The following is a 25984-nucleotide window of genomic DNA, read 5'->3' on the forward strand; positions in this document are numbered from 1 at the left end:
AGAAATATAGAATTTAACTTGCAACATTAATAATCCTACTTGAAAATGTATTGTGAATATATCCCATAGGAACATTATCACATTTAAAATGGAATTGCTCACTGAAGCAATTCTCATAAAAGGAATTAAAGACATTTATAAGAATCATTCAAACAGCAATATCCTTTGGAGAAAGAGTACAGGGACAGAAGGTGCTAAAAGTGCCAATATTTTGTCAACTGCTTTCAGTAATAATAAGATGCTCAGACGTGTTGTATTATTGCCAGACTATGAATTCAGGAACAGCTAATATTCTGAGGTGCCAGGTTCAAAGCAAATCAAATTTGACAGATGGTGGAATTTGAATTTAAAAAAAATTGTCATTAAGAATCCACTGATGACCATGAAACCTATGCTGGTTGTCTGTCAAATCCATCCAGCTCACTAATGTGTTTCATGGAAGGAAATCTAGCAACCTCACCTGGTCTAGCCTACATGTGATTTGTGACCCACAGCAATATGGCTGACTTTCAACTACCCTCTGAAATGACCTACCGAGCCAACAGTTCAAAGGCAGCTCGGGACAGGTGCCCACATTCTGTGAGTGAATAGAAAAAGAAGAGAGCAATCACTGACCCCTTGTCCAGAAGGTTGGGAAGTTATTGTGGAGGAAAACAAATGGAGGACAACCTTGATCATCCTCCTGCCCAGCATGCACCAGTGCAGTCCAGGTTCCTCATCACCATTACAAACTCAAATAACTCAAGTTTCAACGTTACCATCAAGCATTCCATTTCCAGATCTCCCAAATAGCCCAAGAACAGTCTTCACTCCTAAACTCATTGGAGTATCTGTTAGTGAACAAATTCTCAAACTTCTCAGTAGCCTCTATGTGAGGTTATCAAGTAGCATCGGAGGAAAGACACTTGTTGCTGTAGGTGGTGCCTTGTGGGCTTTCAATCTATTTTGAAAGACTCTTAAATGGTTTAAGCAAACCTCATGGTCAGGTAAACCCTCAATCTGTGCTGTTTTGCACCCAGCCTTAATTTGACCCCAGGTCTGAAGAGTTGAAATGTCACTACATCTTTTGAGTCTGTCCGGTTGGGTTTATTTAATGATGTAAAAAGAAATTCACTGGGTATGAAGATTCATTAATCATTTTAGGTCTGATGCAAAATGTGCAACAACAGTTTGCATTTAGTAAGGAATTTAACAAAACGAAACATTCAAAAAAACTTTGAGAGAGAATTATGGAACAAATTCTAAGACCAAGCTACATCACTCAATATTCACGTAACCCACCACCTTAAATATACCCTCATCCATCACAAGTGCACCATAACTGCTTCAGTGTGTGCCAATCACAATGCACAATTCTTTAACAGCATCCCCCAAACTCATGACCTCTGGTGCCTGGAAGGATTAATGGATCAAGTGTAACAGAATACCATCTTGACATGGAAATGCATCATTTTTCCTTTATCATCTCTACTTGTACTTCTGAAACTCTTCTGTCACATCACTGGTAGCACTGCAGCACACACAAAATGTAGCAGCTCAAGAAAGTGGCCCATCACCACCTTCTCATGGGCAACTGATGATGGGAATTAAATTGTGACCTTGCCAGCAATCCCCAAAACTCATCAACAAATAAAGAAAATGTAACACACTACAAACAGCAATCACAGTAAGTACAGCTTATAATGAAAACATAATAAAAGATTAGACTTACCGTGAAGTGGAAGAGCAAATGAAAGCTAAATAATTGAAAATGCATTCAAATTACACAGCCATGTAACTTAATTAATGTCCTAAACTCAGATTGTAGAAAGTCAAATTCAAATTACAACAGTACTTAAATTCAGTTTAGCAATTGCTTAATGTTTTTTCTTAAATTAAAATTTACTGAGAAACCCTTCATCACAATAAAATATTGAAAAGCATCATCCCTCACTTCCCAGTTAAATTAGTAAGAGTAACAGCTCTGTTTTCTCCTAAATTAGGATGCAGCTTGCTCATGCCCAGTTATTTTGTTTCTGCACTAAAAAAGGACTGGGTCTGTTCATTTTGAAAACAGTAGAGTTCAAAGAATTGGAAAGTAAGCCATTGAGGGGATGATTGCTTCTGAAAAACATACAAGTGGGAGATACGGCATCACACCCAAACTGTATGTGCTCTTTATTGGCCATAATCAGTACGTCTTGTATGAAAAGAGACATATTGCTTCATACTCTTAGAGTGCGCATTCTGATTAACTAATTCAGCTATAGTACTGTGGGTTTAAAATTGACGTATTTATAATTACACACATCCCAAATTAACACAAACCCACTCACACCTGTTCTCACACAGACAAATATTGAATACAGGTAAAGGTTAGTGCAACTTTTACTGATTACCGTAGTTTCAGTCTCTGATTCATTGAATAGATTTGACACTTTATAGTTGAAGTGAGGGTCTTGAAGGTGACGCATTCACAGCAGTCTGACAGCTGACCTGTAACAATACATCAGTCGTACTTTGAAACTGAAACAGCTTAAGTATGTTGGCTGCGTGATGACGTGCAGTTCAGTTCACAGGCTGGTCCTCACACGGGCTGATGACTGATGGTCTTCTGAGTCCTCAGGCAATAAATGATTCCATTCCTGAAACAGTTGTGATCATGTGGGCCATGGGGTTAACAGTTGCGAGGCCCACACAGTCTAGTTTTCATGGGGAAGCTATCGTGATAGAATGGGAAGTGGCCATTGAGCTCCACTCATCCCTGTTTACCAGTAAGAAACCTGCAGATAGGTATTCTAGAAACTTCAAAGTCTCTAGGTGTTGGCCCATCCTTATTAAACAATGAAATGTTTGAATGTCACAGGTGGCTGAGCAGTATCCTCACTTAAACTGATATGTAATAAGATATTCACCAGAGACTCAATACTGTCTGTAGTACAATGCCAAAAGTCACATGATTTTCAGCCACCTTAACAGCTTGTGTGTCTCCAAAAAGTATAGACTCACAGTTCACAACTAGAACTGCATTAGACATGGCAATGGATTCCAATAAATTAATCCTATAGTTAATATGGATGTTATTTATTAATCGTTGCACATGCAATCAGCATACTATAAAATCAAGTATTCCATGATGTATAGCTACATACTGGAAGTTATGAAGAATTTGTTTCAATTTGCAAAACTTTGCCTTGCAACTTTTTGAAAAGACTTGAAATTATTGACCTAAGATTGACTTTTATCATTTAAGAGTAAATCTCAGGGGATCTACTTGTTTCACTTCTAGGAGTGCTGTGTCATTTTAGTTTCTAATTCAAGTACAGCATACTAAAATTATATATATGGTACTAAGAAATAGGCAGTAGTTTCAGAAGGCTGGGTGCGCAACCATACCAAAAGTAGACAAAACATTCAGCTGATGTTGACTTCTCCAGCATATCAGTGGATAAATATATTACGATGGTGGTAAGTGGATTAGGAAAAGAAATCTACTAACTCCTTAGCCAGACCAACCTTGGCAACATTCACGATGCCACTGTATATATTACCTGGAAGGCCTGGTTCCTAATACATCAGTTTCACTTCTAATGGAGCATGTTAGGATGAGGATACCAGTGCTAGCATTCTTCTGCCGTGCTCACATTGATGTGATGGGGTAAGTGGACAATTGATTTTTATTAGTTGATGAGCTAGCAACTGGAAGACACAAATGTCATCACCAAACAGGAAGAAAATCATGTAGACTAGACAAGAATTTCCAACATGCAGCTGCTGACACTAAGTTTTGCAACCGGAAATGGGGGCAGCACTGTAGCTCAGTGGTTAGCACTGTTGCTTCACAACTCTAGGGTCCTAGGTTCGATTCCAGCCTCAGGTGACTGTCTGTGTGGAGTTTGCACATTCTCCCTGTGTCTGCACGGGTTTCTTCCGAGTGCTCCGGTTTCCTCCCACAGTCCAAAGATGTGCAGGTCAGGTGAACTGGCCATGCTAAATTGCCCATAGTGTTAGGTGCATTAGTTAGAGGGGAATGGGTCTGGGTGGGTTACTCTTCAGAGGGTTGGTGTGGACTGGTTGGGCCGAAGGGCCTGTCTCCACACTGTAGGGAATCTAATCTAAAAAAAATGCAAAGTTGGGACATCATCCCCATTTGTTAAAGGTTATCAGTGAACAATGTAAGATATATCAACACAATGCACAAAGAAAAACAGAACAAAGCAACGTAATTTAGGAGGCAATATGTTCAATAAGACATTACATGCTGTCTATAAACATACTAATTTGCTACTGAATTAAAAACTAATTGTAAATCGATTCAAGGTGACAAAATAGACAAATGTTTGGTCACTCCCCTAATATTAAACCTTTCGACAAAGTAGTATTTCAGAGTGAAACAAAAACAGAAATTGCTGATAAAGTTCAATAGTCTGGCAACACCTGTGGAGAGAAATCAGAGTTAACCTTTTGGGTCCAGCGACCCTTCCTATGAACACTTTCAGAACATTCTTCTTCGGGTCACTGGAGGCGAAATGTTAACTCCGATTTCTCTCCACAGATGCCACCAGACCTGCTGAGATATACCAACTATTTCTGATTTTGAGCATTTGTTGTTCTTTCAGCTTTGATTTAGTATTTCAGAATGTATTGACATGCAATAATTACTGATTTGATAAATCACACGAGTGAGAGGTTGGTTTGATGCATACACCTGCAGAGTTTCTGAATTCCAACTTGTTTCCTTCAGATTAACTGCAGTGTGTGGGGATGAGGAACAGGCTTTGCACATTAATGATAAATCCATGTTAAATATAACTCTATAATCCATCGTCTCAACACTTTTAACTGTTGAAGGCTGCTTGTGGTCATGCAACATCCATGGAAGACGTTTATTTACACAAATCCCCTCTTCTCAATGGAACTTCAACAGTTAACAGACACCAATGAAAATAGAGTTAACATCTGCAATAATTACACTGCAGTAAACCGTAGTCCTGAAATAAGTACACTCATGCATTTTGCACATTTATGGGTTACAGCAATGGTGCCCCTCCTTAATGAAAAACTCTTTCCCTCTATTGTGATTGCAATAAGACACAAAAGTGATTCAACAGAAAGATCAATTATCATTTTCTGAAATGTTACCTAAATTAAAAGAAACTCTAATGAGCAGCTCACGAATGTATTTGCTTCACCATTTGGACCCTTACTGCTCCATGCACATTTCAACCCAGTTATACAATCAGAAAGCTTGCTGATTGAGCTCATTCTGACTCTTCAGAAGTGTTAACTATTTAGCAGGACAAACAAACAAACTGTGCCTCCAAAGCACTCCTTTATAATATGTTGTCAGTCAGACTGATCACCTGCCTATTCCTTCATTTCAGCTTGCCATTTCATTTTGCCACTCAATTCAGTGAAGTAATAGCTTTCGTTTTCAGACAGATAGCAAATAAAAGCATTATTATAAAAGGCTGGCCAATAGAGATAAATGCGTGACCCAATGTCTTGTGTACTGCATTAATATTGGAAGATTAACCTGAGGTTACGCTCTCCACAGTTGCTGTGAGCTGCATTGAATCCAATAAATCACGTTTCCTTTGTAGATCTACACAGCAGACATTCACTGCCATTTGTTGTTAAAAAAATAAGAAATGTACAAATTCAACGTATTTAGAGTCATAGAGATGTACAGCACGGAAACAGACCCTTCGGTCCAACTAGTCCGTGCTGACCAGATATCCCAACCGAATCAAATCCCATTTACCAGCACTTGGCCTACATCCCTCTAAACCCTTCCTATTCATATATCCATCCAGATGCCTTTTAAACATTGCAATTGTACTAGCCTCCGCCACTTCCTCTGGCAGTTCATTCCATACACATACCACCCTCTGCGTGAAACAGTTGCCCTTAGGTCCCTTTTATATCTTTTCCCTCTTACCCTAAACCTATGCCCTCTAGTTCTGGACGCCCCCACCCCAGGAAAAAGACTTTGTCTATTTATAGCATATCACTCTACTAAAGGCCGATTTGCTTCTTCCAATTTACTGAAAATAGCCAGAAAATAGCACCATTTTATTGTTCTACAAAACATTGCACCTGGCCAACTTAATACTTATGGCTTATATTTTTAAAATTTAATCAAGAGATAGATCCCAATAAAAACATATAATCAAGAAAGAACCCCTCTACTCACTATTACAGCAAGGCTATACTTAAAACTATTCACTTATCTGTTTATTTGCTGTGACTGCTCCCAAACAGGTTCTTCTGAGATCAGTTGTGAATTTCGCTGTTTGTTAAGTTTTCCTAAGCACAACTCGATGTCCAGTGATTCGTCAATTCAAACAGCAAAGGCAGTAACTGTGCAGATTCACTGCCATGTCAGTTAGCAGTGTAGGTTTCTTTCTTTCTCACCCTTACAGACCATGTGCCTTTGTCTGTCTTTCTCCCTTTTAAAAGTGCCGCAATTTTGACATTTTTTTCTCCAAAGTTCTAAAACAATCACAACAGCATATAAAACAGTAATTGCTGCTTCTGGAATTCGAGGAAATCCACCTCCAACACCCAAAATACCTCAAAAAGGAGCAGCTATTACAGCTACAAGGTTTTCCTGTCCTCCATCTTGGATTACCCAGAATCCTTATCTGATTTGATTCTGCTGAACCAATACAATGACTCCCAACACTAAAAAAAAACTAATTGTTCAACAATTAACAAAATTAAAAGTGTGCAAGTCTGTTGTCGTGACCTCAGAATATACAAAACTGCTTTCCAGCCAATTACTATTTTCTGGTTCCTGATTTGAAGGCATTCATGGCAGCCAGTGTGTACAGCAAGCTCCCATGAAGAGCAATGTAACCAGGAACCAGTTAATTGGGTTACATGGTGTAGGATATCAGCCAGACTGTAGGCTTGAAGATGAATGCGGGGTGCTAACTGATAAAGTCCACATAGCCAAATTTTACAAGTTGGTCAACTTTCAACGTTTTATATTGCAATATAAAATGAGATTATGCCAAAAGCCAAGCAGAATATTCAGGAGAAAATACCAATTCAACATCCATACCATCAAGCAATGCAGCAGCTACATTACTATTTAAATGCTCTGCTAGAATCACTTGTAAATACACAGGAGGAGGCGCCCCATTGACAGCACTCCTTAATGTGGAAATAACACGCTGCCTTGTGATAACGGCTTTTGTGGACAATTTATTTTTTCAAAATGCAATGTATGTGGGAGTGCAATCTCACTCTTCTTTCCACTCAGTACAACTTAAAGAGAAAGTCCCTATGGAGATAAACATTTCAATATCACACATCCCCTCATAACGCGGTTTTACTTTTAAGGAGAAAAGAAAAATATGAAATGAGAGAAGACCGTGTACACCATTAAGCAAGCTGTTTCCACAGGCCAAGTACAACAGATCCTGTCAAAGTTGACATATTGGAGATCTGACTCTTTGAGATTATAAAAAACACATTATGTCTGTTTTTCACAATGGAAATTGGTAGCTTGCCAGCATTTTAGCACTAAAACAGCTTCTGCAATTACATTTCAGGAGAAATAGTCTACTGTCTTTGTTCCTCCTGTACCATAGGTCGCAAATGCATACTACTGATTAATATGTACACGTTTTGTAGGCAATCACCCATCAGAATAAATAACGTGATTGAGTCTTCAGTTTGAATTCAAGTTGACCGAACTATTAAGTATTATTTGGTTGCCTGCCTTAATAAGTCTTTAGATTTCTCAGCATTCTAAGGAGCAGTCAGTCAATTAGATTGGCCACACCATTATTTGTAAAAGTCTGAGTGGATTCCTGTGTTTTAAAATTATGAATAATAACTGCAATCTTCCTTTCGTGTTGAGCCTGGAACAATGGCAGGAGAGAAGCAAAGAGATTGAAACCTTTCTGGCTAATCTCCTCCTCATACAGTCATGCAGACTAAAAGCTAATAAAGAACTCCATGAAGCTCATAGCTACAAAAGATTTTGCATCACAAAAGTTTAGTCCAAAAGTTTCTGAAGAAAATTATTATTCTAGAACGGCTACAATATGTTGTTGAGAAATCATGTATTTTATTACTGCACATTTTCAGCTGCCTGGGCTAAAGCTAAATTGATGGTTTTCATTATGAATTATTTGGTTCAGTTTCTACAGATTTTAGAGGGGTTAAGAAATGAAGCCTTCAGGTTAATTGTTGATGATCCTTTTGAGCTATATCAGTTGATCATCATCTTGCTGAGTCTGCTCTGCTGTGATCAAAATATATGAGATTGATGTGGAGATTATGTTCCAGTTCAGTTTCAGTAATGCCCATGTCTAAAGGGACATCTTTGTTCTTGCTGGGGCTTGAAAATCAGCTAAGAGTATCTGAGTTGTTTATTCAGAAACCTGGTTTGCACTGTACTTCTAAATTGCTCCACTGGACTTCCATAAGTTGAAACATTTGACAGGTATTTGACAGATCGTTTCTAACCATTCACGGTCAGATTGCACAATGAAATGCTTGTGGAATTGACTATATTAGATTCCCTACAGTGTGGAAACAGGCCCTTTGGCCCAACAAATCCATACCAACCCTCCGAAGAGTAACCCACCCAGACCCATTCCCCATATTCACCTCTGACTATGGGCAATTTAGCATGACCAATTCACCTAACCTTCACATCTTTGGATTGTGGGAGGAAACCGGAGCACCCGGAGGAAACCCACACAGACACGGGAAGAATGTGCAAACTCCACACAGTCAGTCACCCAAGGCATCGAACCTGGCTCCCTGGTGCTGTGATGCAACAGTGCTAACCACTGTGCCACCGTGCCGCCCCTTAGGTATGAATAAAAACTATTTTGACCTGAAAACAAGAGCAAGAGTTCCTCCTCATCAGTCCTAAATGATTAGCCTTTAATTCTGAGACTGTTTCTCGATGCCAAAACCAGTGGAAACATCCTTTCTGCACTTACTGCATGTGTTAACATACCTTAAAGCACAACTCAAAACAGGCAATAGTTTGCTTGTCAAATCTCCACTGCCTATGGTCCTTTAAAAAGAATAATGTACCAACTTTCCCCAGCAGCACTGGAGCATTTGCATCCATAGGATGTATTTAACTGTTGTTTATACCTATCCTTCTGTTCGTCAATATTATTCCCAACTGGTATCTTCTTTAAACAATGCAGCATCAACTGCTTTGACTGGGAGCCTGCTCTGCATATCCACGGCCTGGAGGGAAAGCAATTTCTGTGTCTTTTCTCCACAGTGCTGGAACGACACAGGAAACTAACTACATGAGTGAAGTTGTCCAACACATGCACGATTGAGCTGCTGATCTGCTGCTGGCCTCATTTGTTGAAGTGCCTCTTGCCAAGCCGCTGCACTGGGGCTAATTTGACTCCAATCAGTGAATCGAGGTTTCAAGGGTCAACATCAAGGGTCAGCATCTCCAAGTCAGCAGGGGTATCCTCCCAAACCAAACAGGCCACAGGCATTTTAGTTCTGCAGGAAAATCTTTTTTTTAAATGATCCAGTCCTGTTTGCACTTTGCTTCTGATCAATGCCCACAGCTGCCTCAGACTACTACTCAGACAGATGGAACACTGACAAATTTCAGGAATCTCCTCCTAACCCTGCTATTCACCATCAATGCTCCTGAGGAATGGATATGGTATCCCTGATTAGCTACTTCTTTCACTGAGAGCCTCAAACACAGGAGATGGTTAGTGATTATTGCTTCCCAGGAGCTTAATGGAACTGATAGTGGTCTAATGCTTCATGCCAGCCTGCTTCTTCACAGCGTGATGTTGCCTGTCATACTGCAGCGATATTGTGTTATGAGGGAGCTGGCTGACAGCCGTGACAGACCACAGCACAATGCAGCTGCAACTGGATGTAAGCTTCGTGCTCAATTTCACTTATGTTACTACCAGCTTCCTTTTCTTACAGAGACTGTTGCTATGGGTGCATCAGCAGGAAAAATAATTAGAACCTAACGCAGAGGAAGGAACACTCTCTTGGGATTAAAAGGGGCAGAGATAGGAGTAGCAGGATTAATTTGTGTCTGCAATTTTCCAGGGATCCATAAAAACAGTGTAGATAACCATAACCTTGAAGGCTTTAAAAGTCATGTCCCTCCATTGGATGGCATCCTATGTTAAATTTTACTGCAAGGAAACAGGGAATGTAGATGTAGCCAACTTGAAGCAGGAGGGAGGTGAAGTAAGACTATGAAGACATGAGCCTGTACAGAAGAAAGGTTAAGGTTGCAATTAGTGGAAGGGGTGTTTCGTAGCCATGGTGCTAGATGCTGTATTGAAGCCTTGCACCACAACCCCACTTCCTCAGAGGTTACTGTGAAAGTTGCATTGAACAAGTACTGCTTTGTTCAAAGAAGAAACTGAAGACATTTGAAGTGTCTTCCCAGCCTGTTGAGAAACAGGAACTTTTATGCACTGTTCCATTGTCATGTGGAAGGAGAGTACCAATCACTGTCAATGCTATCTCCCTCCAGATATTGCACACTATTTCAGATAGACGCTCTTTACAATAAAAGCCTTGATGCCAGCCGCAAGCAATTCCTGCACTGTGGAAACTGGTGCAAAAATGAGATGATGGGACCAGACAGCATGTGACGGTGGAGCCCATGGCTTTCAGTCAGTTGATTGGAAACAATTGACATTGAACTTTGCGACCTTGAGGCTGCTGGTCAATGCAGTTTAGAGCGAAGGGTGAAGAAGCCTGAGGGAGCAGGAAGAATGTTCTGAGTAGCTTCTGGGCAGTCAGGACTTAAGGGAAATTCAGCAAAGCTGAAAACATGGTGGAAGGCCTCTGACTCTGTGTTGAAGGGAAACCTTGGAAGCCACGGATAGTTCAGTGCATCTGAAAGCTCTACTGAAGGAAGCCCCCAAACATTATTTCATTGATGCAGTTGAAAACTATTGAAGCTTTGAGAAACTCAGGGCAGTACCTGCTTAGTGAAGCTAGCTGTCTGTAAAAATAAACTTGTAATTGTGCTCAAAGGTAAGTACTAGATACAGCCTCATAAATCCATGAGAACGCAGTTTCAGGGCAAAAGTTATTAAATGAATATTTCATGTCAGTTTTTACTGTGGAGAAAGAAATGGAGGCTACTGAACTCAGGGAAACAAATATTGATAAGTATTGATGTTACAAAAGAGAAAGTGTGGTAGTCTTCAAAAACATAAAGGTCATTAAATCTCCAGGAGTTGATCAAGTGCTGGGTGTCTTAGAATGCATAAAGGTGGATAAATCCCCGGAACCTGATCAGGTGTACCCTATAACTCTGTGGGAAGCTAGGGAAGTGATTGCTGGGCCTCTTGCTGAAATATTTGTATCATCGATAGTCACAGGTGAGGTGACAGAAGACTGGAGGTTGGCTAATGTGGTATCATTATTTACAACAGTTGGTAAGGACAAGCCAGGGAACTATAGACTGGTGAGCCTGGTGTCAGTGGTGGGCAAGTTGTTGGAGGGAATCCTGAGGGACAGGATTTACACGTATTTGGAAAGGCAAGGACTGATTAAGGATAATCAACATGACTTTGTGTGTGGGAAATCATGTCTCACAAACTTAATTGAATCTTTTGAAAAAGTAACAAAGAGGACTGATGAGGGCAGAGCAGTGGACGTAATCTATATAAACTTCAGTAAGGCGTTTGACAAGGTTCCCCATGGGAGACTGGTTAACAAGGTTAGATGGCATGGAATACAGGGAGAACTAGCCATTTGGATACAGAACTGGCATGAATATAGAAAACAAAGGATGGTAGTCAAGCGTTGTTTTTCAGACTGGAGGCCTGTGACCACAAGGATTGGTGCTGGGTCCACTACTTTTCATCATTTATATAAATCATTTGGTTATGAACATAGAAGGTATAGTTAGTAAGTTTGCAGATGATACCAAAATTGGAAGTGTAGTGGACAGCAAAGAACATTACCTCAGATGACAAAGGGATCTTGATCAGATGGGCCAATGGGCTGAGGAGTGGCAAATGGAATCTAATTTAGATAAATGCGAGGTGCTGTATTTTGGGAAAGCAAATCAGAGCAGGACTTATACACTTAATGGTAAGGTCCTAGGGAGTGTTGCTGAACAAAGAGACCAAAGAGACCAAAGAGGCAGGTTCATAGCTCCTTGAAAGTAGAGTCACAGGTAGATAGGATAGTGAAGAAGGCATTTGGTATACTTTCCTTTATTAGTCAGAGCATTGAGTATAGGAGTTGGGAGGTCATGTTGTGGCTGTACAGGACATCGGTTAGGCCACTGTTGGAATATTGCGTGCAATTCTGGTCTCCTTCCTATCGGAAGGATGTTGGGAAACTTGAAAGGGTTCAGAAAAGATTTATAAGGATCTTGCTAGGGTTGGAGGATTTGAGCTATAGGGAGACGTTGAATAGGTTGGGGCTGTTTTCCCTGGAGCATGGAAGGCTGAGGGGTGACCTTATAGAGGTTTATAAAATCATGAGAGGCATGGATAGGATAAATAGACAAAGTCTTTTCCCTGGGGTGGGGGAGTCCAGAACTGGAGGGCATAGGTTTAGGGTGAGAGGGGAAAGATATAAAAGGGATCTAAGGCGCAACTGTTTCACGCAGAGGGTGGTATGTATATAGAATAAGCTGTCAGAGAAAGTGATGGAGGCTGGTACAATTTTAACATTTGAAAGGGAACTGGATGGGTATTTAAATAGGAAGGGTTTGGAGAGATATGGGCCAAGTGCTGGCAGATTGGACGAGATTAGGTTGGGATATCTGGTTGGCATGAATGAGTTGGAACGATGGGTCTGTTTCCATGCTATATATCTCTATGATTCTATGCCTCTAAGTGTATCCCAGGTCATTGTGGGAAGTTAGGAATGAAATTGTGGGACCCATAGCAGAAATATTTGTGTCATCCATAAACACAGATGAGGTGCTGGAGGACTGAAGGATGGCTAATATTGTGTCTTTATTTAAGAAAGGCTGTAAGGTGAAGCCTGGGAAGTATAGACCTGCAAGTCTGACATCGGTTTTGGTTAAGTTTTGGAGAGAATTCTTAAAGATAGAACTTACATGCAGTTGGAGAGACAAGGATTGATTTGGGATCACCAGCATGCATTTGTGCAAGGAAAATCATGTCTCTCAAACTTGTTGGAGTTTTTTGAGCAAGTAACCAAAAAGATAGATGATAGCAGAATGGTGGACATTGTTTACATGGACTTTAGTCAAGCCTTTGACAAGGTTCTGCATGGTTGATTAATTAGTAAAGTTAGATCACATGAGATTCAGGGTGAGCTTGCCAATTGGATACATAATTGGCTTTATGGTAGGAGACAGAGGGTGGTGATGGAGGGTTGTTTTTCAGACTGGAGACGATGCTCCACAGGGATCGGTGCTGAGTCCACCTTTGTCTGTCATTTATATAAATGATTTAGATGAAAATATAGAAGGAATGGTTAGTAAGCTTACAGATGAGAACAAAATTGGTGGTATAGTGGACAGCAAAGAAGGTTATCCAAGATTACAAAGAGATTTTGATCAATTGGGTCAATAAGCTGAGGAGTGGTAGATGGAGTTTAATTTGGATAAATGTTAGCTATTAGCTAAACATACAAGGACAGGACATACAGATAATGGTAGGGTCTTGGGTAGTGTTGAAGAACAGAGCGACATCAGGGTTCAGGTAGATAATTTTTTGAAATTTGCATCACAAGTAAAAGACGTTTGGCACACTTGTCTTTATTGTTCAGTCCTTTGGGATGTCATGTTGACGTTGGTGAGGACTTGTTCAGAGAACTGTGTGCAGTTCTGGCCGTTATGTTATAGGAAAGATATTATTAAACTGGAGAGGGTTCAGAAAAGATATATCAGGAGGTTGCTGGAAATGGAGGGCTTGAGATTAAAAAAAAAAGACAGGCTGGTACGATTTTCACTGCAGCACAGGAGATCGAGGGGTGACCTTTGAGGTTTATAAAATCATGAGGGGCAGAGGAAGGGGAATAACAAAGGTCTTTTCCCTCAGGTTGCAGAGATGAAAACCAGAGGCCATATTTTTAGGATGTTAGGGGAAAGATTTGGAAAAGGACATGAGAGGCAACATTTTTACACAGAGTGGTTAGTGTGTTGAGTGAACTGCCAGAGGAAGTGCGGATGCAGGTACAGTTACATTTAAAACACATTTAGATAAGTTCATGAATAGGAAAGGTTTGGAGGGATATGGGCCAATTGCAGGCAGGTGGGACTGGCTGAGTTTGGGAACATAGTTGGAGTGAACTAAAACATGTATTACAGCGTAATTTATTTCCAAATTTAACAGTGATATGAAAAAGCAATGGAAGGAAACAATATTTTCCAGGCCTCATGCCACAGTGACACAGTAACATGTGAAAAAAACCCTTGGTTACATTTTAATTTATAATAACTAACAGTTAACTTGTTAAAGTTGATTTACTTGATAAACACATTACAAATATCAAAAATGAAACGTGTCTGAAACAACCAAGTAATTTAGAGATCTGCATGTATGGGGTACTCATAAGTGAGGGAGACTTAAATGGATAAGGGTAGCTATATACCATCTGATCTGACCACGTAAAACTCAACTGAAGATCATTCTGGAACTCAAAGACACCATCAGCTTTCTTTCTCATTTAAATCAGACCTGGTAAACCCCTCTCGCTTGACTACCCCACATACATCCTCAACAAAACATGCAAGGAGCTCACATCCTCCCTTCTCTGGGCCCACGAGGCCAAACTTCTAGGACCACTGCTTGCCCAAGTGTTAGCTTCCTTCCTATCTCTCTTTTCACAATTTCCAGGGTTCTCTAGCTGTTGAGGAATGCTCCTCAGTCACTCAAACTAACCTACTGACCACACAACTTCCCTTCTCGCTGCCATCATTCATTCTCTCATTTCAGATAATGTCCCCTCCTCTCTTTCAAATCTGCTGTCATCACTGTGGTCCTCAAAAATATTAAAGGCATCTCTTGGCCTTAGTTTGCAAGGACAATATCCAAACTATCTTTCCTCTTGAAAGTTCTTGAATGTGTGCTACCTCCCAAATCTGTTTCCAGCTCTCCCAAAAACATGATGTTCAAATCCCTCCAATCTAATTTCCACCCTTGTCATAGTTCAGCAGTGTCTCTCAAACTGACAAATGACATCCCATGTGACTGTGAAAACCTTCCCTCATTTTCCTTCTCAACCTTTTGCAGCCTCTGAGATGGTTGAATACACCACTGTCCTCTAACACCTTGGCTCAAACTCTCTTCCATTTCTTTACTACTTGGTTATTTCAATGCACTTCTCCCTGCTGTCTCACATGATTTGATATCTCTATAAACTAAAGCTTATTCGAAGTTTGCCTGCATGTGTCCTAATGCACACCAAGAGCTTCTCTGCACAACTCCTGTGCTTGCTGGCCTACACTCACCCCTATTTTAGCAATGCTTTGATTTCAGAAAAAGGTATTTTCAACTCCCTTCATGACCTGACCATTTATGTTTGCACTGCCTCAAGGGCACAATCATTTTAGATATTTGCACTCCTCTCATTCCAGGTTCAAGTATCCTCACTATTTGCGGCTGTCCCTTCAGTTGTCTAGTTACCAAACTTTGAAATACCGTCGCTATCTCTCTCTGCCACACTTCACTCATTTAAGATGTTTCCTAAAACCAACCGCTTTAACTGAATATTTGGTTTACTGCCCTCATATCTCCACTATGCGTTTCGGTGTCAAATTCTGCTTCATATTGTCCCTGTGAAGTTCCTTGGGATGTTTTCCTACATTGAAGGTGCCACAAAAATACAAAGTTATTGTTAAATCCAGAACACACAATTCATGCAGTAAAGTTTGCTCAAACCGATATTCAATATCAGATATCTAGTCAGTTATAAAATATCCCTGTATACAATGTGCTGAGTATAACCATTATGTGACACAAAAATTGGAGCTGCTTTCAAAATTTGAAAGGACTATTCACCTGCTGCAATAGATTTGCAAGTAATTGATCTGTCAAAACACATTTCCAACTGATGCCATACAGCAATCTAGTGGCAATTAACCGACTGAATAGTAATCTGATCTACTGTTCCGAATCCGACAATCTCATTTCAAGGCTTTAAGTTCATATGGATGCTGTGGAAGTGCTCCCCTGCACTGGGGCTAAATTACATTGCTAAGATGATGTGGTAGCTCAGTGGTCAACACTACAGCCTCACAGCCTCAATGAACTGAGTGTGCCCTTGGATATTATGTTAGTATAGGTGTGATTATTACAAAATATCTGATATAAATTTATTTCTAAAACGTGAGTTAATTGTGTCCATATCAAAGAAAAAGATGTCAGGTCACATTTGTAAGCCAATGTCAACTATGAGCACTAACAGGTATATGGTACAATAGCAACAGCCTTGTAGCGTAGTTGTAGTGTCCTTGCTTCTCAGCCAGAAGTCAGCGACCCAGGTTCAATTCCTGCCTTGGGTGACTGTATGGATTTAGCATATTCTCCACGTGTCTGCGCTGGTTTCCACCCACGGTCCAAAAGATGTGCAGGTTAGGTGGATCGGCCATGCTAAATTACCCACAGTGTCCATGGATGTGCAAGCTAGGGGAATTAGCCATGGGAATTGCAGAGTTACAGGGATAGGGTGGAAGGGTGGGTTTCGGGGAGACGCTCTTTGGAAGGTCGGTGTGGACTCAATGGGATGAATGGCCTGCTTCCATGCTGTAGGGATTCTATGATTCGAAGTGAGATTAAATGAATCTTTGGTTGGCAGCTATTTTAGTATAGATGTCTTTTAATGTACCTGTTGGGAAATCTGTCCTCTGGGACAGGTGTGACTTGAACCCAGGCTTTCTGGCTGAGAAGCAAGGACACTGCAACTATGTTACAAGACTGTTGCTGTTGTACCATATATCTGGTAGTGCTCATTGTTGACATTGGCTTACAAATGTAACCTGACATCTTTATATTAATATGGACATTATTAACTCATGTTTTAGAAATAAATCTGTAGCGGATATTTTGTCATAATCACACCTATACTAACATAATATCCAAGGGCACACTCAGTTCATTGAGTACCTCATGACTTGTTTTGATAAAGTAATTCAGAGAATAAGAACAGAACCCAGTGAGACTATAAAATCTGAACCTTGGACTGGATGGAAAAGCGAGAGAGGGGCATTAGAATATTGCTACCCACAAAACAATTTAAATGTAAACATTGAAAAAAACTTCCTACCTTTGAGGTACAGAAAACGTTTTTGTACAAATTCAACCTTACAACTCAAGTAATAGCCACAAAGAGTCTAATTAGTCAGAAGATTGATTGTTAAATGCCCTCGTTCCTTAAGGAATTATGGAAAATTGGAACAAACCTTGGGCAAGCTGCTTTTGCCGAACATTTCCTTAAAATTAAAAGGGGAAAAACTGAAGAGAACCAACTCCAATTTCCCAGCGGGTAATCAGTGAGGACTTTAGATGTATGTATCTCTTAGTTTATCCTTACATTATTGGATCACTGTGGATCTTACCTGTACAATTTCTAGCATTTCCTCTCGGCTGATGTACCCATTTCCATCCAGGTCGTACATGCTGAATGCCCACTTCAACTTCTGCTCCAGCTTGCCACGGGATGTGACACTCAGCGCAATAATAAATTCTCGAAAATCAATTGTTCCATCAGCGTTGGTGTCAAAGGTACGGAATACGTGCTCTGCAAATTTGGAGGCATCGCCATAAGGGAAGAAATTTGCATATATTTTCTTAAATTCATCAACAGTCAGATTGCCACTTGGGCAATCTTTCAGGAAGCCTTTGTACCATTCCTGGAGCTCATGGTCGGTGAATTCTGTGTTCTCACGAAGATCCTGAAGGACTTCGGGGCGCAGTTTACTATTCTGTTTACCCATTCTAGATCAGTTGATCACACCTAGTGAGAAAGGGGGAAAGAGAACAACTTTAATTAACTCAGTGCTATAGAGGGGCATCAGTCTGCTGCTGTTAAGTGGACATTTCCAATCTAGCACTTGCTATAATTGATAGACAAACTGCTGCTTATACAGACAGCAAGGAGAGGACTATTTGAGCTGGAATTGCTCATGGCTGAATCACTAATACAGTAAAACCTGTAGTCAAACATTTTAAGTACATAATTTAATCTAAAAAGGGTGGAACCTTGAGCTGCTGGAGTCTTGTTTTAGCTGCAAACAGCTTTGGAATGTTATAGCTTAGTAAACATATAAAAGCATATTTTCCATTGCCCTTCCTGATGTTGTTCGTTAATAATCCAAATGAATGCACTGTAGTTGGGTTCCAAAATGTGTGGTCAAAGTAATGGTCAGGGCTAGTGCCGATTACTCTTGTTTATGCACCAATGACACAGCAATTTCAGGTAAGAGGCGGTTACAAAGTTAGTTAAGGACATAACTGCACAAAAATAGCTCCTCATTGGATGGCTCACTACTGATATACTTTGAACAACATTAAACTGTTACATTTATCTGATAGATACATACTGAATGCAATATAGAAAATATTTTGAAGAGGTGTTATTTAAAATTGAATGTTCTTTTGAAGAAGCAAAACAACAATTAAAGCCATTTGGACTCAGGCAGTGAAAATGAACTGTTACGAGTCTCATTCCTTCAGGTTTTATTATTGTTGGAGAGTACAATTGTCACTTTTTAAGTTCCTACATTTAATAACTCCTTTGTCTTTTACTACCTTTTCTTAAAAATCAGAGTTTCACCCCTGTGAGAGGTAATTTCGGTTTAAACTTTAAGATGTGCCTGGACCACAGACTGATCTATAATAAAAGACAAAACTTTTGTTTCTTTTCTAACAACCATTTTATATACTCAAAAGTAGAATAGTTTAAATTGTGCAGAATGCTGACAATTTGTGAACAGAGTAAAAACAAGCAGGCTCTTGATTGATGAAGCCACTAACACAGGCAGGGAAGGATGAGTCCTTGACTGATAAGACTGCTAGCACAGACAGAGAAGAATAAGTCTTTGACTGATAAGACTACAGGGTGAGAAAAACAACAACTTTAGAGACTCTGAAAACATTTGTTGCAGACTTTGTGATAAGGGTGCAAATTGAAGAATAATGATGTTTTTAAGAATGTGAACCTCATGGCTTGTTAGAGCCAGGGAGGGGAGGGTCTGGAGACGTTTGTTGCAGACTTTGTGATAAGGGTGCAAATTGAAGAATAATGATGTTTTTAAGAATGTGAACCTCATGGCTTGTTGGAGCCAAGGAAAGGAGGGACTTGTGCTGTATATAATGGGAGACTTTGTAAGCCTCAGGGCGCTTCTTCTCAGAAGAGTGCCCAACTCTGCAGACTTGCTAATAAAACTTTGTTTTCCTGAATTTGTCTAGAGCGATTATTGAGAAGCGATTTTCGTTTCTAACAACCCCCAAACTCCAAATTGGTTTTCTCTCCCTGTCTCTGATTTGACTTGGAATTGTAAATTAGAGTCACATTCTTGGTTTTTCATTTCTCAACCCTTCAAGCCAATTGCTGAGTGAAGGAGATACACATGGCATTCTAATGATAATCACTCAGGTCCCAAATGTTCAGTCTCCCTCAGTGCAAAACCTTCAGTTTGGACTTTCAACAATGTTGACAGACAAATCTAAACAACAGCAGATTTTGTTCAGTGGCCTGCAACAGCAAACGATAGCCCATTATCAAGATGTCTATCACTAATCTAACCACCCACACAACTCTAATGTTCAGCATTGGGCCAGAAGATCACAAAGAACATGGACTTCTGGAACTTGGCTGTCAGTACTTCATTTTATAGAAGTAACTCTAGTCTTGAAAGGGAGGAAAAAACAGCCTACCTAAAAAAAAATACTGATTAGTTATCACAAATAGATGAAAAGTAGCTAACCTCATTAGAGCCAATAACAGATACAGATGAGCAAAGTCTATTAAAAATATATTGATGAAGGGCTTTTGCCTGAAATGTCGATTTTCCTGCTCCTTGGATGCTGCCTGACCTGCTGTGCTTTTCCAGCACCACACTCTGAACTGAAAGTACACTGAGCCTATTCAAACCTCAGAGCAACCAAGTTTGGTGATCAGGCCAGTGGACAGTGTGTTTGCACTTGTGTCTGGAAAAGGAAAAATGTTTGGGACAATAGCACCGAGAAAGCTTTTAGCTCTGAAGTATAGAGGTAGAAGCTGTAACACAAAATGGCTCAAATTACCTTCTTGCCTGAACACCTGACACCCTCAGACGCAATGTTAGCGCCCAGATTCAATTGTTAATTTTAAATTAGGGATAGATAAAGTTTGTTAAGCAAAAGGTATTCAGAGACATAGGTCAAGTCAGGTATATAAGCTTAGGGCACAGTTTAGCCATCATCTCATTGAATGGTGGAACAGGCTGGAAGGGCTAAATGGCCTATTCCTGTTCCGAATGTTCCTAAGGCTGATCGCCTATTTTGCCAGATCACGTCCTTGACAGACACAAAACTGAATCAAGACAGTGGAACTTCTTCCTCTTGACTTATCCATGGCGTTTCTCACCCTAACCCTATTCTTGGCATCAGAATCAATTGATTTTTCACTGGAATTGCAAGGCAGCATAAAGGGTATGTCAATAAGATATAAAAGATTTCTACCTTCTCCTTTTCACAATGTCTAAAATTTAAGCATTATCTAGGCACTACTCTGGGCACTAACAAGAATTTGATTTTTGACAACAGACTTTTGATTATGTGCCAATTTGCATTATTTGCAGGAGAGCCAGTTGGCTAGTTTTCTGTGTGGTGGAAGCATTCTACTATGAAGTGGAATCTCTGAAACCTTCTCTTTTATCCATTTGTTAAAACTGCAGATCATTTGCACCTATTCCTCCAGTGAAATGAATGTCAGAGTTTAATCCCCGCGTTTCAATGAGATTTTTGAATTTCTTTTTATCGATTCTTTCTTCTCCTATTTTAGGATGTGGCCCATAGATCAAGTAACTCATAAGCACATATACTGATTCTCCCTTCATACATTCGTCCACCTTTTTAGAAAAATCCTGGCCTAGAATAAACCAATGGATTTGCTCCTTTTTCTTCTCACTGTTTAAGACGTGGATTATCAAGTTGCGAATAGGAAAAAGAGATGGATAAATTAGTTTAGGTCCCTGGAGGGTGGTGATTAGAAGACAACAGTATCAACAGTAAACATGATCAGTTTACATACTGTTGAAGACAATGCCCTGCTCACTGCTTACTTATTTCACAAAGGGAGAATGATCAGGGAGATCAACCTGGGATCTCTTGCTTCATACCTAAAAAACTGGAATGTCTTGTTTGACGAATGACATTTGGCAGACTGGCATAATTTGAAAACTCCTTCAGCAGATAAAGATTTTGGTTAGGCTGAAGTTCACTTCCTTGGCTTAATTTTCCTCATCACTTTTTGTAGCAGCGCAATAAATACCACTTACATAATTCTGGGGAGATCTATCCAGTTTTTCTTCGAGGGTAAAAATTTGCAAGGAATTTCATAAATACTTTATACTTGTTCATTATTTAATATGTGGTGATTAAATTACCACATATAATCCAAGATCTTAAAATTAATTGGAACAAATGCTCAGTGAGTTAGACTTTAGTTACTGACAAAATGATCTCAAAACTCACTTTGTGTTAAACATGTGATGCTCCTTTGCAACATGCTTGGATCTGAGGATGTAATCTTATTTTTTTCAAACTGCCATAGTTTCAGCATGCTACTAGTGCTTAATGGTGCTGTACTATAATGTTACTATTTTAAATTTATCAATGCATACTGTTTAGAAGTATCATTACAATATTAAAATAAGTTTTTTTCCCCAACAGAGAGTCATGTTTAATTTTTTTGAGCGAGCAGCTCATTTCAGAATAAGAGACCTATTTCCTGTATGATTAACAAAGCATCCTGAAGAAAAATTATTTAGTAACTATTAATATTGGGGGAAGGAGATGAATGGCACACCATTTTGGCTTGTTTTATAGACAAGTGGCGAAAGGTTTGATACAATTTATGTCACTAGTGTATAGCAAGGCAGAGCAACTTTTTTCAGGCTGATGGAAGCTTGCTCCCTTATACATACTGTGCAATATTTGCTTTATAATTTTATTGCAATTAAAGTGAACAAAGTTTCATGGAAATTTCCTTTCCTTCGGAATACCTTAGCATTGGTTGAAAATCACAAGCTGAAAAATAATCAGAATAGCGAATGTTGTCCCATTGTTTAAGGAGGGTAGCAGGGATAATCCAGGAAATTACAGGACTGTGAGTCATACGTCAGTGGTAGGGATATTATTGGAAAAGATCCTCAGGAACAAGATCTAAATGCAGTTAGAAGCAAATGGCCTTATTAGCAATAAACAGCATAGCTTTTATACAGGGGAGGTCGTACCTCGTTAACTTGATCGAGTTTTGAGGAGGTGCTGAAGATGATTGATGAGGGAGAAGAAGTTGAAGTTGTCTACATGGACTGCAGTAAAGACTTTGACAAGATCCCTCATTGCATGGCATGGATAGAGTGGAAAGCATGAGACTTCTTCCAGGGTGAAAGGGGGCACAGGTTCAAGGTGCGGGGGTGGGGGGTGAGTTTACAAGAGATGCACAAGGCACGTTTTTCACACGAATGGTGGTGAGTGCCTGGAATGAGCTGCCAGAGGAGGTGGTGGAAGCAGACACAATAGCAGCATTCAAAAAACACTTGGATACATACATGAATAGGAAGGGACTAGAGGGATACGATCCTGTAAGTGAAGACAGCTTTAGTATGGAAGGACAAAATGTGTGGGCGCAGGCTTAAAGGACCAACGGGCCTGTTCCTGTTCCTATTGTTCTTTGCCATCTTCATTCATGTCAAAGGATATTAAGTGTTTCACAACCAGAGAAGTACTTTGGAAGTATAGTCATTACATTAATGTACAGCACACAGCAGTCATTTTGTAGACAGAAACCTAACACATACAGCAATGCTCAATGATCAAATGAAGGGAGGCAATGATGTCATCAAATTGTTGATAAACCAATAATCCCAAGACCCAGATAATATTGTAGGGACACGTGTTTGAATGCCATTGTAATTGGTGGCATTTGAATTCAATAAAAATCTGGATTCAATTAAAACTCTATTGATGACCATGAAGCCACTGGCAATTGCCAGACATATCCAATTAATTCACTAATGCTCTTTGAAGAAAGAAACTGTCATCACTTGGTCCAGCCTACACGTGACTCCAGACCTACAGAAATGTGGCTGACTCTTAACTATCCTCTGAGCAATTAGTGATGGGCAATAAATGTTGGCCCAGCCAGTGATGCCCACATCCCATGAGTGAATAAAAGAAATAAGATAACCTATTTATGACATGTGAATTGAAGGTACTTGAGTCAAACATCTCATCCAAAGGATAACACTACCTCATTATTGCTTTAGAAATCATAGAATCCCTACAGGAAATGGGCCATTTGGCCCAACAAGTCCACACCAACCCTCCAAAGAGTAACCCGCCGTTAAAGTGTCATATTTGATTTTAATGCTGAAGTCCTAGAGTGGGACTTGAAACCACAATCGTTGATTCTGATGATTTAAAGTATTACACCTGCTACCCACTGTGAACAAGCCATTCGGAGTGGAGAGTAAGTAGTGCTATCCTGTCCCTTTGATCAAACACTTCAAATCAAGAGAGTAGTTTTTCAATTTATTTTTAACCAAAATAATATCTCACAAATCTAACATCTTTAAATAGCACAGTTGCTTACAGTCACTCAAATAATGTTCAGTAGAAGAAAATTAAACACGTATTATACAGTGGCATATTCGAAAGGTTATTTTAAACCACAGCTCAAAGGCTAGTTTAAGATACAATATAAAATTCAACAGATGTCCAGGAAAAAATCTGTTATCCCAATGTCCCAAATCACAGCAGACATATGATATGTGGGATAGGGTGGTGGGTGTGGGTCTGGGTAGCTATCCTCTTCAGAGGATCAGTGCAGAGTCAATGGGCTGAATGGCTTCTATATGTACTGTTGGAATCCTATGACTCCATAGGTTTTAAATTCACCAGCATCTGATGGTAGTTAAAATTAGCAACACATGGCCAAACGGAACACAAACAACGTTTAAATGAATCTCATGAAACTAAAATCCTTATAGAAGTACAGTATATTCAAGGCTTGAATATACCAACAACAGGGAATAAAAATCAGTGAAGCATACATTCCAAGCTAGAAAACTAGTAAAAGCTGACCAATGACCTTAAAAATGTTGAAACAGTTCTGCATAAATGCTCATGACATGTAAAACAAGTTATTACAACAGAAGTGCAAAGGGAGCTAGATTTATGTTTTAAGATGAAGGCACATAATTTACTCATATTGAAGAAACTAATTCATAACTGAATGCCTTATGACAAATGCTTTTGTGCAATTTCCAGCATTTGGAGTTCACACCAAACATAAATTTAAAAAATAAAATCTATTAAAAGGACAGAAAATGAATTTCCAAATGGCAAATACAGAATACCTTAATTGAAAATTTGTCATTTGAGAATTAATTTGTCTTTATATTTAAAAACTTCATTAAGCACTAGTAAGTTGTCTAAGTCAGGGAGTAGGAAGAGTCAGCCTTGGCTCAATGGCGATCAGTGAGAGAAGGTTGAAATCTTAATTTAGCATATCTAGCCCAAGAGTACACTTCAGTCATAAGGAAACATCATATTCTGGAGACACTAAACTGAGGCTTACTATGCCCATTCAGACGGACATTCATAATCTCACTGTGTTATAGACCCAGCTGATGTTATTATTGGACAAGTCATGTCCCAGTCAGAAATCTGGCTTGACAGGTCATATTTTCATTTGCTCTTGTTTAATTAGGTTGTTTTTCACTAAAATTCAAGCATGCAAGGCTACAGATTTGATTTCAACAATATAACAGAAATTACGCAAAAGAAATGAAGATACAAATATAAGAAACCAAAATGGTTCACATACAACACAACTTGATAAATTTTGAAACACAGTAAAATACAATCCCATCTGTGCCTCCACCATCACTTTACAATATCCAAACACCAGAGAGAATTCCCTTCTCTATCACATCTATAGGCTCGACTTAAGGGTTTCTTTAAATTCCTTGAAAGAAGGCCTTGAGATTTTGATAGCCCCTAACATGAGTATTCACACAACTGAGCTTACATTTTAGCAGCTTTGAAAAACTTTCCATGGTTGTAACCAAATACATCTGGTCTAGAACTTCAAAACTCAAATCCTTATTTCTTAACTGCTCTGAATTAACTCTTTCCTCTAAAAGAAACAATTTCATGCATCTAATTTCAAACAGGGCTTCTCCAAACTGCCAAAAAGCTTTCCAGGCAACTAGGTTTTCCATAAACCAAAAATAAATCAATTCCTTCCTTTCTACCTGAAAGCAAGTTAAAGCTCTTCAGCGTGTCATCTGTTCACTTTAATTTCCAGGATCTCACCCATGACCGATCAGCCTAATCTCGGTAAGACCCATTAATCCACTGTCAAGGATGAGATTTCTGAATACTTGAAAGTGTATGGTAAAATAGGGCAAAGTCAGCATAGGGAACATCAAGCCTGACAAAACTGCTTGAATTCTTTGAGGAGGTTTGGAGGTGTAGTGGACAGTGAAGAAGGTTACATCAGATTACAACGGGATCTTGATCAGATAGACCGATGAGCTGAGGTGTGCCAGATGGAGTTTAATTTAGATAAATGTGAGGTGCTGCACTTTGGAAAAGCAAATCAGAGTCGGTCTTATACACTTAATGGTAAGGTCCTGAGGAGTATTGCTGAACAAAGAGACCCTGGAGTGCAGGTTCATAGCTCCTTGAAAGTAGAGTCGCAGGTAGATAGGATAGTGAAGAAGGCATTTGGTATGCTTCCCTTTATTGGTCAGAGTACTGAGTATAGGTGTTCGGAGATTATGTTGCGGCTGTACAGGGTTCGAGTTAGG

The 25984-nt window shown here is 39.6% G+C and overlaps 1 protein-coding gene across 2 annotated transcripts in view; it reads right to left on the reverse strand.

Annotated features, from left to right (window-relative positions):
* The window catches only part of LOC122563655 (hippocalcin-like protein 1), a 151937-nt gene that overhangs the window by 34640 nt on the left and 91313 nt on the right, over nucleotides 1-25984 (reverse strand). For both annotated transcript variants that reach the window (XM_043717677.2, XM_043717676.2), the window contains exon 3: nucleotides 17519-17916. In XM_043717677.2, coding sequence (XP_043573612.1) covers nucleotides 17519-17896 — 378 coding nt within the window. In that variant the 5' untranslated portion in view covers nucleotides 17897-17916. The remainder of the gene's footprint in view (nucleotides 1-17518; nucleotides 17917-25984) is intronic.

This window comes from Chiloscyllium plagiosum, unplaced genomic scaffold (genome assembly GCF_037043375.1).
Source record: "Chiloscyllium plagiosum isolate Xiang-an unplaced genomic scaffold, Cpla_swu_hap1 HiC_scaffold_30, whole genome shotgun sequence".
In the NCBI taxonomy this organism is placed as follows: domain Eukaryota; kingdom Metazoa; phylum Chordata; class Chondrichthyes; order Orectolobiformes; family Hemiscylliidae; genus Chiloscyllium; species Chiloscyllium plagiosum.